Below are 19,103 nucleotides of genomic sequence, written 5' to 3'. Positions count from 1 at the left end.
TTGACTTGTTCTCACTATTCTCTTTAGCATACCTAGAAAATCTGGTGATGACAGCATGTATAGGGGCTTTGTTATTAACCGTGTCAGCACAACATTACCCAAATTACATATACTTACGCAAAATTACAAATGGATTACACAAAATCGATTGGATTTCTAAATCGTAATTGCGTATGTTCGTAATTGCAAATTGTACGCAAAATTTTGTGTAATCATGATTAGCAAAGTACAATTATCACTAGTAGCCAGGTGCCCCCCAGATATCATAAATAAGCTGTCGAGGAACCCCGGATACCATAATTAAGTTGCCAAGATATCATAGTTATGTTGCATCGCCACTCTTCTAACACAAATATTAGGCAGCCAAGAGCAGCCCCTGGATATCATAATTAGGAAGGACAGGTCCCATTACGACCTGCAGTGGCGTAGCTAAGGAGATGTGGGCCCCGATGCAAGTTTTACAATGGGGCCCCCCAAGCACTCTATACATAACAATTGATACGGCGCACCAAAACCTGTCAATGGCAACTACAGTGTCAGAAGTGCAAGAGGGGGATGGGAAATAGCTTGTTAATGATTGCCACAATTCAAACCATCTATAGAAGTGATCATTATGAGCACAGGACCAATAGAGAGCTAATACTGTAGTTGAGGAAGGGTCCTTTGGGGCCCCTCTGGCCCAAGGGCCCCGATGTGGTCGCAACCTCTGCAACCCCTATTGCTACGCCCCTGACGACCTGTGATGGTGCCCTGTGGTATCTGACTATATATCTATAATACATATAATACACTATCAGCCTAATATATAGTGCAGCTCCCCCTGGAGGTCAGGCCTGGACTCCACAAGACCTGTGATGGTGTCCTCTGGTATCTGACTATATATCTATAATACATATAATACACTATCAGCCTATAATATAGTGCAGCTCCCCCTGGTGGTCAGACCTGGACTTCACAAGACCTGTGATGGTGTCCTGTGGTATCTGACTATATATCTATAATACATATAATACACTATCGGCCTATAATATAGTGCAGCTCCCCCTGGTGGTCAGGCCTGGACTCCACAAGACCTGTGATGGTGTCCTGTGGTATCTGACTATATATCTATAATACATATAATACACTATCGGCCTATAATATAGTGCAGCTCCCCCTGGTGGTCAGGCCTGGGCTTCACAAGACCTGTGATGGTTTCCTGTGGTATCTGACTATATATCTATAATACATATAATACACTATCAGCCTATAATATAGTGCAGCACCCCCTGGTGTCAGGCTTGGACTCCACAAGACCTGTGAAGGTGTTCTGTGGTATCTGACTATATATCTATGATACATATAATACACTATCAGCTTATAATATAGTGCAGCTCCCCCTGGAGGTCAGGCCTGGATTCCACAAGACATGTGATGGTGTCCTGTGGTATCTGACTATATATCTATAATGCATATAATACACTACCAGCCTAATATATAGTGCAGCTCCCTCTGGTGGTCATGCCTGGACCCCACAAGACCTGTGAAGGTGTCCTGTGGTACCTGACTATATATCTATAATACATATAATATACCATCAGCCTATAATATAGTGCAGCTCCCCCTGGTGGTCAGGCCTGGACTCCACAAGGCCTGTGATGGTGTCCTGTGGTATCTGACTATATAGCTATAATACATATAATATACCATCAGCCTATAATATAGTGCAGCACCCCCTGGTGGCCAGACCTGGACTTGACATGACGGGTGAAGGTGCCCTGAGGTATCTGACTATATATCTATAATATCTATAATGCATATAATACACTATCAGCCTATAATATAGTGCAGCTCCCCCTGGTGGTCAGGCCTGGACTACACAAGACCTGTGAAGCTGTCCTGTGGTATCTGACTATATATCTATAATACATATAATATACCATCAGCCTATAATATAGTGCAGCACCCCCTGGTGGCCAGACCTGGACTTGACATGATGGGTGAAGGTGCCCTGAGGTATCTGACTATATATCTATAATATCTATAATGCATATAATACACTATCAGGCTATAATATAGTGCAGCACCCCCTGGTGGCCAGCCATGAACTCGACATGACGGGTGAAGGTGCCCTGAGGTATCTGACTATATATCTATAATACATATAATGCACTAAGTATTTAAACTTAGCTCTTCTGTGGGTTTGAACCAGACAGGCTGCCCTCACTCTCTTTGGCTGCAGAAACAAGCATGCAGCTAATCCAGTCACACCTCAGTCACCTGATCTGCATGCTTGTTCAGGGGTTATGGCTGGAAGCATTAGAAGCAGAGGATCAGCAGGACAGCCAGGCAATCTGCATTGCTTAAAGGGGCACTATGGCGAAAAATTGTAAAATTTAAAATATGTGCAAACAGAGACAAATACGAAGTACGTTTTTTCCAGAGTAAAATGAGCCATAAATTACTTTTCTCCTATGTTGCTGTCACTTGCAGTAGGTAGTAGAAATCTGACAAGAAGCGACAGATTTTGGACTAGTCCATCTCTTCATAGGGGATTCTCAGCAAGGCTTTTACTCTTCATAAAGATATTCCCTAAAAAGGATTTAAACAATGATGCTGGCCAGCCTCCCTGCTCGCTACACAGTTTTGGGCAGTTGAACAGAGCAACTGCCATTCACTAAGTGCTTTTGAAAAAAAATAAATCCCTGAGAATCCTCCATGAAGACATGGACTAGTCCAAAACCTGTTGCTTCTGTCAGATTTCTACTACCTACTGTGAGTGACAGCAACATAGGAGAAAAGTAATTTATGGCTCATTTTACTCTGGAAAAAAACGTACTTCTCATTTGTATATGTTTGCACATATTTTAAATTTGACAATTTTTCGTTATAGTGCCCCTTGAAAAGGAAATGAACATGTCAGCCTCCGTATCCCCCTCTCACCTCGGGTTCCCTTTAAAGGGACACTGTAGGGGGGTCGAGGGAAAAGGAGTTGAACTTACCCGGGGCTTCTAATGGTCCCCTGCAGACATCCTGTGCCCGCGCAGCCACTCACCGATGCTCTGGCCCTGCCTCTGGTTCACTTCTAGAATTTCAGACTTTAAAGTCAGAAAACCACTGCGCCTGCGTTGCCGTGTCCTCGCTCCCACTGATGTCACCAGGAGTGTATTGCGCAGGCCCAGTATGGTCAGTGCCTGCGCCGTGGGCTCCTGGTGACATCAGGGGAAGCGAGGACACGGCAACGCAGGCGCAGTGGTTTTCTGACTTTAAAGTCTGAAATTCCAGAAGTGAACCGGATGGGGGGGCGGAGCATCGGTGAGTGGCTGCGCGGCCACAGGATGTCTGCGGGGGACGATTAGAAGCCCCGGGTAAGTTCAACTCATTTTCCCCCAACCCCCCCTACAGTATCCCTTTAATGCTGCATTCAGGGGCGTAGCAATAGGGGGTGCAGAGGTAGCGACCGCATCGAAGCCCTTGGGCCAGAGGGGCCCCGTAGGGCCTTCCCTCAACTGCAGTATTAGCTCTCTATTGGTCCTGTGCTGGTAATAATCACCTCTATAGATACTTTGAATAGTGGTAATCATTAGCACACTGTTCCCCATCCCCTTCTTGCACCTCTGACACTGTAGTTGCCATTGGCAGGGATTGCTATGTATAGAGTGCTTGGGGGTAATCAGTAACAAGCTGCTCCCCATCCCCTTCTTGCACCTCTGATCTGTAGTTGCCATTGGCAGGGATTGCTATGTATAGAGTGCTTGGGGGTAATCAGTAACAAGCTGCTCCCCATCCCCTTCTTGCACCTCTGACACTGTAGTTGCCATTGGCAGGGATTGCTATGTATAGAGTGCTTGGGGGTAATCAGTAACAAGCTGCTCCCCATCCCCTTCTTGCACCTCTGACACTGTAGTTGCCATTGGCAGGGATTGCTATGTATAGAGTGCTTGGGGGTAATCAGTAACAAGCTGCTCCCCATCCCCTTCTTGCACGTCTGACACTGTAGTTGCCATTGGCAGGAATTGCTATGTATAGAGTGCTTGGGGGTAATCAGTAACAAGCTGCTCCCCATCCCCTTCTTGCACCTCTGACACTGTAGTTGCCATTGGCAGGGATTGCTATGTATAGAGTGCTTGGGGGTAATCAGTAACAAGCTGCTCCCCATCCCCTTCTTGCACCTCTGACACTGTAGTTGCCATTGGCAGGAATTGCTATGTATAGAGTGCTTGGGGGTAATCAGTAACAAGCTGCTCCCCATCCCCTTCTTGCACCTCTGACACTGTAGTTGCCATTGGCAGGGATTGCTATGTATAGAGTGCTTGGGGGTAATCAGTAACAAGCTGCTCCCCATCCCCTTCTTGCACGTCTGACACTGTAGTTGCCATTGGCAGGAATTGCTATGTATAGAGTGCTTGGGGGTAATCAGTAACAAGCTGCTCCCCATCCCCTTCTTGCACCTCTGACACTGTAGTTGCCATTGGCAGGGATTGCTATGTATAGAGTGCTTGGGGGTAATCAGTAACAAGCTGCTCCCCATCCCCTTCTTGCACCTCTGACACTGTAGTTGCCATTGGCAGGAATTGCTATGTATAGAGTGCTTGGGGGTAATCAGTAACAAGCTGCTCCCCATCCCCTTCTTGCACCTCTGACACTGTAGTTGCCATTGGCAGGGATTGCTATGTATAGAGTGCTTGGGGGTAATCAGTAACAAGCTGCTCCCCATGCCCTTCTTGCTCCTCTGACACTGTAGTTGCCATTGGCAGGGATTGCTATGTATAGAGTGCTTGGGGGTAATCAGTAACAAGCTGCTCCCCATCCCCTTCTTGCACCTCTGACCAGTGGCGGACATACGGCCGTGCAGGCCGTGCCGCCGCACAAGGGCCCCTGAAGTTCCGCTGCTTCAGGGGCCCATTAAGTATTGCAGTTTTTTTTTTTTTAATTTTACCTTTTATTTTAACCTGGGGGGCTCCTACTCCTGTCCTCCCCCCTCACATCGGCCCCCCCCCCCTCATGCGATGCGGCGGGAGAGCAGAAAATACAGGAAGTCTCCGCCGGGGCTGCAGCAGACACTAGAGGCTGCTGCCGCTTGGTCTCCCGTGTCTCCTTTGTACACTGCTCGCTACTAAACCAGGAAGTAGCGAGCAGTGTACAAAGTTGGAGACACGGGAGACCAAGCGGCAGCAGCCTCTAGTGTCTGCTGCAGCCCCGGCGGAGACTTCCTGGATTTTCTGCTCTCCCGCCCGCGCCGCGCATACCGGGAGGGGGGCCCCTAGGTGAGTGAGGGAGGATAGGAGTCGGGCCCCCCACCCGGATAGCTACACACCCATCCACCCGGCTACCTTACCCACCCGGCTACCCACACACTCACCCGGCTACCTACCCACCCGGCTACCTACCCGGCTACCTAACCACCCTGCTGGCTACCTACCCACCCGGCTACCTACCCACCCGGATACCCACACACCCACCCGGCTACCTACCCGGCTACCTAACCACCCACCCGGCTACCTACCCACCCGGCTACCTACCCGGCTACCTAACCACCCTGCCGGCTACCCACCCACCCACCCGGCTACCTACCCGGCTACCTAACCACCCTGCCGGCTACCCACCCACCCACCCGGCTACCTAACCACCCACCCAGCTACCTACCCGGCTACCTAACCACCCTGCTGGCTACCTACCCACCCGGCTACCTACCCACCCGGATACCCACACACCCACCCGGCTACCTACCCGGCTACCTAACCACCCACCCGGCTACCTACCCACCCGGCTACCTACCCGGCTACCTAACCACCCTGCCGGCTACCCACCCACCCACCCGGCTACCTACCCGGCTACCTAACCACCCTGCCGGCTACCTACCCACCCACCCGGCTACCTACCCACTCGGCTACCTAACCACCCACCTGGCTACCTACCCACCCGGCTACCTACCCGGCTACCTAACCACCCACCCGACTACCTACCCACCCGGCTACCCACCCACCCGGCTACCTAACCACCCACACATCTACGCACTCACCCGGCTACCTACCCACCTGGCTACCTAGCCACCCACCCGTCTACCCACCCGGCTACCTACCCACCCGGCTACCTACCCACCCAGCTACCTAACCACCCTGCCGGCTACCTACCCACCCACCCGGATACCTACCCACCCACCCGGCTACCTACCCACCCAGCTACCTACCCGGCTACCTAACCACCCACCCGGCTACCTAACCACCCACACATCTACCCACCCGGCTACCTAACCACCCACCCGTCTACCTACCCACCCAGCTACCTAACCACCCTGCCGGCTACCTACCCACCCGGCTACCTACCCACCCGGCTACCTACCCACCTGGCTACCTACCCACCTGGCTACCTACCCACCCGGCTACCTACCCACCTGGCTACCCACCCACCCGGCTACCCAACCACCCACCCGGCTACCTAACCACCCACCCGGCTACCTACACACCCACCCGGCTACCTACCCACCCACCAGGCTACCTACCTACCCACCCGGCTACCTACCAACCCACCAGGCTACCTACCTAAAGACCCACCAGGCTACCTACCCACCCACCCAGCTACCTAACCACCCACCTACCCACCCACCAGGCTACCTACCCACCAGGCTACCCACCCACCCGGCTACCCAGCCACCCACCAGGCTACTTACCCACCCGGCTAAGGGCTGCCTACCTACCTACCCACCAGGCTACCTATCCACCCAACCACCCATGGGAGCTGCGCGCTGGATGGAGGCTGGGACAGGAGGTCTGCTGCTGCAGGTGAGTAAATGGTTTTTTTTATTATTTATTTTAGCAGGTGTATGTTCTGGGCAGGTCTGCCACATGATTGCGTGTATGTTCTGGGCAGGTCTGCCACATGATTGCATGTATGTTCTGGGCAAATTTGCTACATGATTGCATGTGTTTTCTGGGCAAATCTGCCGACATGATTGCACGTATTTTCTGGGCATATCTGCCGACATGATTGCACGTATTTTCTGGGCATATCTGCCGACATGATTGCACGTATTTTCTGGGCATATCTGCCGACATGATTGCACGTATTTTCTGGGCATATCTGCCGACATGATTGCACGTATTTTCTGGGCATATCTGCCGACATGATTGCACGTATTTTCTGGGCATATCTGCCGACATGATTGCACGTATTTTCTGGGCATATCTGCCGACATGATTGCACGTATTTTCTGGGCATATCTGCCGACATGATTGCACGTATTTTCTGGGCATATCTGCCGACATGATTGCACGTATTTTCTGGGCATATCTGCTCACATTATGTGTATTTTCATGAGAAAACCTGCTCACATTATGTGAATTTTCTGGGGAAAGGGTCACCAAAACCTGGGCCCACTGTCTTTGCGTTGCACTTTTCAAGGGAACCTGAGGTGAGAATAATATTGAGGCTGCCATATTTCTCTCCTTTTAAGCAATACCAGTTGCCTGGTTGCCGTTCTGGTCCTCTGCCTCTTATTCTTTCAACCATAGACCCTGAACAAGCATGCAGCAGGTCAGGGGTTTCTGACAATATTGTCAGAACTGAGAAGATTAAGCTGCATGCTTGTTGCTGGTGTAATTCAGTTTATTACTGCAGCCAAATAGATCAGCAGGGCCGCCAGGCAACTAGTATTGTTTAAAAGGAAATAAATATGGCAGCCTCCATATCACTCTCACCCCGGGATCACTTTAAATTACAGTTAGCTCCGCCCTTATCCGGTCATTGCCACGCCCATTTTCTGCCGCGGCGCTACGCGCCGCAGGTTCTATCCACACCCATTTTTTGCTGCGGCGTGCTTCGCGCGTCGTAGGTTATAGCCACGCCCATTTTTTGCCGCGGCGCGCTTCGCGCGCCGCAGGTCAGGGGGGGCCCACAATTGATATTTTGCACAGGGGCCCACTGCTGCCTGTGTCCGCCACTGCCTCTGACACTGTAGTTGCCATTGGCAGGGATTACTATGTATAGAGTGATTGGGGGTAATCAGTAACAAGCTGCTCCCCATCCCCTTCTTGCTCCTCTGACACTGTAGTTGCCATTGGCAGGGATTGCTATGTATAGAGTGCTTGGGGGTAATCAGTAACAAGCTGCTCCCCATCCCCTTCTTGCACCTCTGACACTGTAGTTGCCATTGGCAGGGATTGCTATGTATAGAGTGCTTGGGGGTAATCAGTAACAAGCTGTTCCCCATCCCCTTCTTGCACCTCTGACACTGTAGTTGCCATTGGCAGGGATTGCTTTGTATAGAGTGATTGGGGGTAATCAGTAACAAGCTGCTCCCCATCCCCTTCTTGCACCTCTGACACTGTAGTTGCCATTGGAAGGGATTGCTATGTATAGAGTGATTGGGGGTAATCAGTAACAAGCTGCTCCCCATCCCCTTCTTGTACCTCTGACACTGTAGTTACCATTGGCAGGGATTGCTATGTATAGAGTACTTGGGGGTAATCAGTAACAAGCTGTTCCCCATCCCCTTCTTGTACCTCTGACACTGTAGTTACCATTGGCAGGGATTGCTATGTATAGAGTGCTTGGGGGTAATCAGTAACAAGCTGCTCCCCATGCCCTTCTTGTACCTCTGACACTGTAGTTGCCATTGGAAGGGATTGCTATGTATAGAGTGATTGGGGGTAATCAGTAACAAGCTGCTCCCCATCCCCTTCTTGTACCTCTGACACTGTAGTTACCATTGGCAGGGATTGCTATGTATAGAGTGCTTGGGGGTAATCAGTAACAAGCTGCTCCCCATCCCCTTCTTGCACCTCTGATCTGTAGTTGCCATTGGCAGGGATTGCTATGTATAGTGCTTGGGAGGTAATCAGTAACAAGCTGCTCCCCATCCCCTTCTTGCACCTCTGATCTGTAGTTGCCATTGGCAGGGATTGCTATGTATAGTGCTTGGGAGGTAATCAGTAACAAGCTGCTCCCCATCCCCTCCTTGCTCCTCTGACACTGTAGTTGTCATTGGCAGGTTTTGGTGCGCCGTATCAATTGTTATGTATAGAGTGCTGGGGGCCCCATTGTCAGACTTGCACCGGGGCCCACAGCTCTTTAGCTACGCCACTGGCTGCATTGATGAGTATATATGTGTGTGTGTATAAGTAATATGGGCATTAGGTAGAGAGAGGCAGTGAGCGGTCCCAGAGGCCGGGCCAGCCATGGAATAACAGTTTACTCTGGCTCTAGCGCCGGCTCAATAAGCCGTCAGGAGGCCGAGCTGCTGATAAATGCTATTGACACGGATCCGGGAGGAAAGTGGCGTCCTGGGAAATCAAGTCTAGTGCTGCCCTGTATGCTGCAGATGAATTCACAATCAATGCCCCATTTGCCTATATCTCGCCAGTCTATGAAACACACTGCGGTGAAAGGTGCGAGATGTTTCACCGTTATAGCCAACTTTTAGTCTTTAATAATAATTTTACGTCTTATTGATCGACCACTTTGAAGGAGTCGCGCGACACTAATGCTATAAAATGAGGCCGCGGGAGATGAATGAGCGAGGCGGGGGATGGGGGGGACACAAGTCCGTCGCTCTCTCTCTCTACGGGCCATGAAAGGGTTAATGACTGCCCATAGGTCTGCCCTTCAATACAGGTCTATGAAAGGGTTAATTGTCGTTGGGGGTGAATCCGGCAAATCTCAATCTGAACTGAGAGATTATTCTGTCTGTCTATGGCATTATCTATCTATCTATCTATCTATCTATCTGTCTGTCTGTCTGTCTGTCTGTCTGTCTGTCTGTCTGTCTGTCTGTCTGTCTGTCTGTCCATCCATCCAACTCCCCACCCATCTATCTATCTATCTATCTATCTATCTGTCTGTCTGTCTGTCTGTCTGTCTGTCTGTCTGTCTGTCTGTCTGTCTGTCTATCTGTCCGTCCGTCCGTCTGTCTGTCTGTCTGTCTGTCTGTCCATCCATCCAACTCCCCACCCATCTATCTATCTATCTATCTATCTATCTATCTATCTATCTATCTATCTATCTATCTATCTATCTATCTATCTATCTGTCTGTCTGTCTGTCTGTCTGTCTGTCTGTCTGTCTGTCTGTCTGTCTGTCTGTATGTCTGTCTGTCCTATCTGTCTGTCTGTCTGTCTGTCTGTCTGTCTGTCTGTCTGTCTGTCTATGGCATTATCTACCCACCCATCTATCTATCTATCTATCTATCTGTCTGTCTGTCTGTCTGTCTGTCTGTCTGTCTGTCTGTCTGTCTATGGCATTATCTACCCACCCATCTATCTATCTATCTATCTACCTACCCACTGTCTGTATCTATCTATCAATTAATCAATCAATCAATCTATAATCTATCTATCGGTGCCAGTGGCATAGCTGAGGAGCTGTGGGTCCCGATGCAAGTTTTACATTGGAGCCCCCCAAGCACTCTATACATAACAATTGATACGGCGCACCAAAGCCTGCCAATGGCAACTACAGTGTCAGAGGTGCAAGAAGGGGATGGGAAATAGCTTGGTAATGATTACCAATATTCATAGTATCTATAGAAGTGATTATTATGAGCACAGGACCAATAGAGAGCTAATACTGCAGTTGAGGGAGGGGCCCGATGTGGTTGCTACGCCCCTGATCAGTGCCTATTAATGGATCAATTTTTAGCAAACTATCATATTTTCAGTAGAATCATTCAGATCGAAAGAAAAGGATGTATTTACACTATTTGGATAACACCACCACAGAAACTAGAATGTCTCTTCATATCAAAACTACCTGCCACACCGATCCACTATTATCTGTTCATTATACTATCCATCTATCTATTCAATATCTATCTATAATCCTCCACCCCTGATTGATCAAGACACCCTGTCCAGTCTGATCGATATCGTCAATCGATTTCTGTAAAATCTCACACTACCAGAGGCCAGGCTGGGATGTCAGAGAGATCTCTCAATACCCGCCCCCATGCCATGTCATCGAGTCCAGCAGAAGCTCCTCCCACAAAGCCCTCTGTTAACTCCTTCAAGGATTCAAGTCCACTTTCGATAAGCAATAAAACTTTTATGACATAATTTCTGTGTATATTAAAAATCTAGCACGCAGCATTACACAGAGGTGCCTGTGATTACTCTGAAATTACTATTACCTTCACTCTGAACCTCTGCATGCGCTTTGCTGTGAAAACTGCCGAACATGGCTTTCAGCTGTTACTGAGGATGGAGTGATTACTCTCCACTGCTGCGTACGCAGAGCCAGCATCCCCACAGTTGTGAGGCTCCCTCCTCTCTGTGGAATGTGTTAGGGTGGCTGTGGGGGGGGTGAAAAGAGATACCACCGTCTTCTCTTCCTGCTTTGAGCAGATTCATAAATCAGTAAGGCCCGGTTCACATTAGCGTTTTTTTCCAGATCGGAACCGGAACGTATACTGTACAAATGGAACGGATGTGAAAGGATCCAATGTTAACCTATGGATCCTTTCACATGCGTCCGTTGATACGGATATGTTCCGTATGTTCCGGTCCCCGGATCTAAAAAATGCTGCAGGCCCTAATTTTCCTGCCCAGCGGAACGGATCTGGACATAAAATATTGCAGCATTGGGGCAATGGGAAACGGAACGTTTCTTCTCACTAGTGAAGAAACGGACAGTTCCACGGGGGATGGGGGGATGTGCTGACGCGTATCTAGCGACGGGAGGGGAGGGTGCAGCAGTCGGGCGGGTGGGTGAGGGGAGAGTGCAGCGGGCGGGTGGGTGAGGGAGGGTTTATACATACCTAATCTTCCATAGCAGCCGGCGGTAGAGGTTTCTGTCTTCTTGCATGGCATGTGACTACATAACGCGTCATGTGACTAGTTGTGTAGTCACAGGAAGAAGAGGAAGCCTCTACCGCCGGCTGCTACAGAAGATTAGGGATGTATTTGCTGAGTGAAAACGGATCCGATCAATCATTGATCAGATCCGTTTTCACTATGTGAACTGGGCAACGGACTGAGCCATCCGGATCCGGTGAAGCGGAGACCGGATCCACTCACCGGATCCTTTTAGCTCAGAACGCTAATGTGAACTGGGCCTAAGACAGAGAGGGGAGGGGAGATATCCAGGTATCGCCACCAGGGGGCAGCCAAGTCAGCAAGCTCTGTTCCCTCTTTACTATAGATGCTAATTATTCTAGGTTGCATGCAAATGTTATGCAGCATGGAGTTGGGCCATTCGAATGCACTTACTGCTGATATTGGTTGGCCCAATGCAGAACTGCATACAATTCGCATCACATTTGCATGCAAGACAGAATCATTTACAAATCATTGACCATCTTCCGTTTCTAAGGTACTTTCCATTCCCGTGATCTGTTTGTTTGTATGATTGGCCACACCCACAGTCTCCGCCAAACACTGAAAGAGGAATTCCAGGTTAAAGTGGAGCTGAACGCTTGCACAGGACAGAAGGAAAACATATAGAATTGTACCCTGTATGTATTTAGAGAGTTTAGCCTGTCTAATTCCCCCCTCATCTGTGACTAATCACCACTGTAATTTGATCTCTCCCCTGTGTCACCTGACTGCCATGGCAGAGAGCTAATTTGTAAACATAGGATGTTAACCCAATAACCCTATGTCTGCTTCCATGAAAGCAGGAAGTAGACACACTACAGAGAGATACTGTAGATAGATAATTCAATCATAATCCATCTATCTATCAATTTCCTGCTTGTCTATCTATACATCTTACATCTATCTAATCTACCCTATGACCACATCTTTATTTTTTATATATGTTATATATAGATAACTCTTTCTGTCTCTATATCTCCTCTGATTTCTACTTTCTAGGCAGATAGAAAGAATATCCTGTTTCCTGTGTGCACATCGTGTAGAAAAATCTTTTATCTATAATCTGTCTGGACTCTCTATATTTTATATATAGACAGATACATAGCTCAGTCCTTTATAGTCCCAGCCCAGCCCATTGTTTACCCAGTCCTTATAATGGTCTTATTTTTAATGCTCTCGGGGTATGTATTCATCCTCAAATCACCCCCACCCATAAAAAGTCCCAGCAGTCCTGTTTGTATGCAAACATAACCGCCCCTAGCAACCAATCAGAGGAGGAATCTGGTTGCTGTGAGACTGCTCCATAATGTCTTTACTATTCATAAATCACCTGAAGAAGGTGAGAAACATTCTACTTGTGAGACTCCCCAGAGCCCCAGAACTGCGGGATAAGCCGACCCAGAACTGCGGGATAAGCCGACCCAGAACTGCAGGATAAGACGCGCCCCTAGGCAGATGCCTCCGATGCCTCTTCCCCAGATGGACACAAATTAACTATCCTCATTTGTTATAATAAACAAGAACACTGATTCATTGATATTTTTTTTTCAGTCTCAAGAAAGATAAAACCTTAATGGAGCACTATTGCGAGAAATTGTAAAATGTATAATACAAACATATAGAATGTTAATTTCTCCCATACTACTCACTGTTTTTCCTATGTCGCTGTGACTTATGCTAGGTACACATAATGCAATATTTGCATCAGATAGACCTATCATTCAATAATTTCCGACATGTACGATCTGCTTCTGACCCAGAAAGGGATTGATTTTGTGCAGTACTGATCTCAAAATCAATCTTGATCGGAAGCAGATTGGACATGCCTGTCGGATTGAGCAACTACCATTCACTGAGGACTTGTTTGCACTATGAGCATTTGTGGATTTTTTTTAAGCGCTGGCGATTTTAGAAATCTCCCTAAGGGCCCTTTTCCACCAGCGCGTTTGCGCTGGCTGAATAGCAAAGTCGCAAACCGCTAGCGATTTTACAATCGCTACGGTTTGCTTTTTAACATAGGAATCGCGTTAGGTCATTTCCACTACCGTGATTCGTTTTTTACAGCAACGCGAACGCGCGGCGGAGCGATATTTGCCGCGATTTTGCTATGCAGTGCATAGCATAGTAAAATCGCGGCCGCAAACGTCGTGAAATCGCCGGCTTTGCGATTCAGCAATCGCTAGCGTTCAGCGTGAACGCTAGCGACTGCTAGTGGAAAAGGGCCCTAAAAGCTCTTGTGCAATGATTCCCTATGAGAGAGTTCACATCAGAGCAGTTCGTTTCCGATCCGCTCAGCAAAGCGCTGCCTGGACTATTTTTGGGGCGATTTGCCTCAATGGAAGTTATAGGGAAATCGCAAAGCACTTGAAAAGCACTATATATAGCGATTTCTCCAGCACTTTCATGGATAAATACATTTTATTTATTCATTTCCGGGTGAAAGAGTTCACTTCCTGACCGACCTCAGGAAGGGAAAAAAAACTGCTCTGCAAGAAAGCGCAGGTAAAGACGATTTAAAAAATCGCAATAAATTGCTCAGATGTTGAAATATCACTGGTGATTTATAATATGAACAAGTGCTTTTGTAAATACAGAAATACCAATCCCCGTGAGGAGATGGACTAGTCAAAAACCTGTCAGATCTGTCAGATTCTCCCTACCCACTGTAGGTTACAGCAACATAGGAAAAAGCTCATTTATAATACATATTACGCTGGGAGAGATTGACAATAACATGCATGTATTTTACTCGATAGCTGTCCTTTAAATGAAGAAAATACGTTATCCTTTCCAATAAAGAGGATTAATGAATTGTATTTTTACACTTACAACGCCTCCTGTTTTGCTACAAGCCAAGCGGACCTGTCAGTGGAGTGGCTGGCAGTGAGGCAGGTGACAGCTGGAGTGGTGAGGCCAGCAGCGGCGGAGATTGTCGTTATTGTGACACAGTGACATGTGGAGGGGTCCTGTGTACTGGGGGGGGGGGGGGGGGGTCTCCATTTATCTGATGCTGTCTGTTGTGCCAGACACTCCTCGTTGTACATCTGTCCCCACCAGCCACACACAATGCAGCCATTATCAGTGCGGCGGGCAGGAAATAGACCCACCGACCAAACCAGCGACAGAATTCGTTACAAAAACGCTACAGCCACCCAAAAACTCCAAAAAGTTACAATTTACAAACACTATAAAATCCTAAAAAATGCACAAAGCGCTTCAGTACCAAGCGGGGCAATCTGGGCTGGAGATTAATTATAATGTAACGAATACAAAATATACATCTTGTTCTGTTACAGCAAACCCAGAGAAAATAATGTCTTTTGTTACAGCTGATACAAGTCCTGATAATAAATCTGCAGTGTGCCTATTACCTGCTGTCATGGAAGCAGACAATAGGGTTAACATCATGTGTTTATCAATTAGGTCTCTGCAGTGGCAGTCACAGCAGAAGAGATCAAATTACACTTGTAATTAGTCACATGTGTAAGGGGGAATTACACAGGATAAACTCTAAATACAGGATATTTCTCTCTGCTTTCCTTCCTTCTGTCCTGTGCGAGAGTTCAAGTCCACTTTAACAATAATAACACTAATTATAACATGTATCATTATTATTATTATTATTATTATTATTATTATTATTATTATTACTTATTTTATTATTTATAAACTTATTTTAAATGTAATTATTCCTCATTTTCTCGGCTTTCTTAACTGTTGAAATCCAGCAATGAATGAGAAACATTTCGTTGGGAATTCGTTATCAGATCACTGAATGTCGCAGGACACATTCCTGCCCGATCAATAAAGAAGAGTTCGATTAAAAAATGGGAAATATTTCTGCCCGATTCCAGCTGAATTTCGTCGCTTCAGTTGCTGCAGTATAAATCGCGCAACGATATCTGGACGTGTAGCCGGGCGGATCGGTCGTTTTCGTTTATAATATCTCATGAAATATTTATTATCCTCAGATCCGAGGAGAGGCGATTCTGCAGCATAAAAACACAACGAATAATAACCTGATCGGGGGTTTGATGTGAAGTTGATACAAAAGAGCGAAAGAAGTGAAACAAAAGTATCGATATTCCCAATAAAAGTATCGATATTCCCGGATAGTCGCAGAATTCCGCTGTGTTTATTTGTGAATTTGATGTACTGATGATTGAGTCACTTTTCAGGGTGTCAGCGTTCTGTGTTATATATTGTGTCATTTCCCTATTCTATCACTATACCCCGAGGTCAGTATTAAGGGTTTATATTTATTTATATATCTGACTGCCATTCCATATTTATACTAGATCGCTTTATAAATGAATATTGATCTACTAAATAGATAGATAATTAAATAGCTATGGAATAAGATAGATAGATAGATAGATAGATAGATAGATAGATAGATAGATAGATAGATAGATAGATAGATAGATAGATAGATAGATAGATTTGCTACCATGCACATCTCTGTCTATCTATTTATATATCTATATAGTAATCTCATATCTATCTATCTATCTATCTATCTATCTATCTATCTATCTATCTATCTATCTATCTTCTCTGCACATTCCCCCTGCCTGCCAGTAACAAGTGTGTATTTGGGGGGTCGCAGCTCCCTGGGGACCCCCCATCCATCACGTTGGACAGGCAGATGTAGCTGTGCTCTCCCCCGATGCTCCCCCATAAGCTGCCGTCTCTGCCCCGGTGTCCCCCCTCCCCCATTGTCAGGACAGCGGTGGGTGACAGGAGGCGACCCCTTACCTCCTCCTCCAGGGTAGCCGCACAAGTCCGAAGACTTCTGGGAGTTGTTCTGCACCCTCTCCAGTAGCATGGTGCTGCCTGGTGGGGGGGGGTCCTCCGATCAGAAAGGGGGGCAGGAGCCTCTGGTGGGGTCCTCTATGATGGTCTCTGGTGGGGTCCTCTATGAGGGTCCTCTCCGGTGCAGTCACTGCAGACAGTCCTCAGCCATGGACATCAGACAGGTGTCTGTCACCCACAAGAAGGATGCGGAGCTGTCCGAGGAGGTCCTGCCTTCTTCTCACTGGTGGGACTGCAGGAGCAGAGCTGCTATGAACAGGTCAGTGGGGAGGTCCTGGTGAAGGTGGAGGCGTTTGGTGATTTTGGTGGAGACCTGATGATGATGATGAGGTCACCTGAACGGGCAGTTTTGTGTTTGTGGTGAAGGTGTGCTCAGTACCTGGCGGAGCTGTGGCGAGGTGATCGCCTGGTGGACTAGACTTGAGATCTGGTGAGGTGGTCACCTGGTGGAGTTGAGTTGTAGTGAGATGATCACCTGGTGGAGCTGAGATCTGGTGCGGTGGTCACCTGGACGAGCTGAGATCTGGTGAGGTGATCACCTGGTGGAGCGGAGATCTGGTGAGGTGATCACCTGGTGGAGCATAGATCTGGTGAGGTGATCACCTGGTGGAGTTGAGATCTGGTGAGGTCATCACCTGGTGGAGTTGAGATCTGGTGAGGTGATCACCTGGTGGAGCGGAGATCTAGGGAGGTGATCACCTAGTGGAGCGGAGATCTGGTGAGGTGGACACCTGCTGGAACTGTGGTGAGGTGGTCACTGGTCAGAGGTCACCTGTTGGCGGTTGTCCACTGGAAGCTGATGATACCCCTAGCAGCACTTTGGAGAGCAAAGCCTCCTAGTGGAGAAGTGACTGGTGGTGGTTCATGGTGGTGCTCGGATGAGCTGGACACATGGCTTCCAGGAGAGCTGTTGGTCAGTTTTGGTGGTCAGTTCCAGGTGCTGAACTGCTTAGTTGCTTAGCTGGTGACGTAGGCATTTGTTGGTGGAGCAGTGCAGGGCTGCCAGTTAGTAGTTAGTGGAGCAGTGCAGGGCTGCCAGTTAGTAGTTAGTGGAGCAGTGCAGGGCTGCCGGTCAGTTGTTGGTTGGAGCAGTGCAGGGCTGCCGGTCAGTTGTTGGCTGGAGCAGTGCTGTCCCCTCCAGCAGATAGCTCAGTAGGGTAATGTTGTCACCCAGCAGGCAGAGTACAGAGTGTGCAGAGGGGGGAGCGAGGGATGGGAGGGGGGCTGCAGTCAGGTGACCTGGTCTTGCCTCCACTCTCTAGTTTAGCATAAGAAAGCTGTGGTGGTCTCCAGAAGGCCGCCCCCCCCCCCCCTCTCCCCCAGTGACAGGACACATACCCATACACGTGCCCTCCTTTCACTGCTCACAATAGGCAGAGGGGACCAGCGTCACAGTATTGTCTCCATGCTAATGTCACCCTCTGTCACCCTCCCTGCCAGAGCTCAGGGGAGCAGGGAACACAGGAGGGCATTGTGTGCCCATTGTGTGCCCCCCTCACCCCCTGCCTTCTGTGCAGCTTCCTGAGTCATGCCCCAGATAACTGCCCCTCTGCTGTGTCTTATTATTATTATTATGTTACATCCAGTCATTGTCAGTTTGTTGTGTCTTCTATCTAAATCTGTTAAAGTGGCTACACATCTTGCGATTTGGTTGTATGATCGACTATTCCATTCGATCATTTTATAGAACCGAGAAGGAAACGAGTGTGTCCCAGAATTCCCAATCGATGAAAAGTGACTTATTTCATGTTGAATCGACCAGCTTAGTCGATCGAGCAGGAGGCAAGATATCGGTCGATCGCACAGAAATCGGCTACTCTTTACATGTCATTCAATCGACTCTCAATCGATTTTTGCATTCAGACAGAGCACGGAGACACAACATCGGTTAGATCGAATGTGAAGGTAAATGGCATAGGATATGGTTTGTAGTGTGTGGGTTACTAGTCGATTGACTTTCAATCAACCATACTGAAGTAGATTCCTTAATAAAGTCGACCGCTTAGTCGATTAAATCAAAATCGCTAGCTGTATGACTACGTTTATTCACTCATTTCTGTATATTGGTTCATACACACGCTTTTCGAAAACCCCTTCCATCAAACGTCATGAAAATGACTTCACTGGCGACAAAACAGCGACAAGTCTGTCAGACGAAGTTGTCTGCTCACCGATATTGTAAACGTCCAACTCATGTAAACGCGGAAGTGACCATGCATGCATTTTTTAGAACAATGTTGTCCAAACTCTAGGGGGTCAACAGGTGGTACGTGTAGGGGGGGCGTACATGTAATAAGGGCGCCTGGAAAAAAGGGCACAGAGGATCATCACTATGGTAGTAGAATATCGGTAAAAATTACAGATAGTCTACTACTTTATTCAGATAGTAAGATATATCAGTAATCTTTATCGATATTTTACTATGACTTAAATCTAGCCTTACCCTAACATAAGCCCATCCTCCACCTCCCTCTATGCCTACCCCTTAAAGGGTTCTGTGGC

At 47.9% G+C, this 19,103-nt stretch overlaps 1 protein-coding gene across 1 annotated transcript in view; it reads right to left on the bottom strand.

The window, feature by feature from the left end:
* Positions 1 to 17,747, bottom strand: part of LHX3 (LIM homeobox 3) — a 48,737-nt gene extending 30,990 nt beyond the window's left edge. Inside the window, exon 1 of the mRNA XM_068249103.1 lies at positions 16,545 to 17,747. Within this exon, the coding sequence (XP_068105204.1) occupies positions 16,545 to 16,614 (70 nt within the window). The 5' untranslated portion in view covers positions 16,615 to 17,747. The remainder of the gene's footprint in view (positions 1 to 16,544) is intronic.
* Between the last annotated feature and the right edge of the window lie 1,356 nt (positions 17,748 to 19,103).

The sequence above is a fragment of the Hyperolius riggenbachi genome, chromosome 8 (assembly GCF_040937935.1).
Source record: "Hyperolius riggenbachi isolate aHypRig1 chromosome 8, aHypRig1.pri, whole genome shotgun sequence".
NCBI classification, from domain to species: domain Eukaryota; kingdom Metazoa; phylum Chordata; class Amphibia; order Anura; family Hyperoliidae; genus Hyperolius; species Hyperolius riggenbachi.
This window is presented reverse-complemented; position numbering and strand designations above follow the sequence as displayed.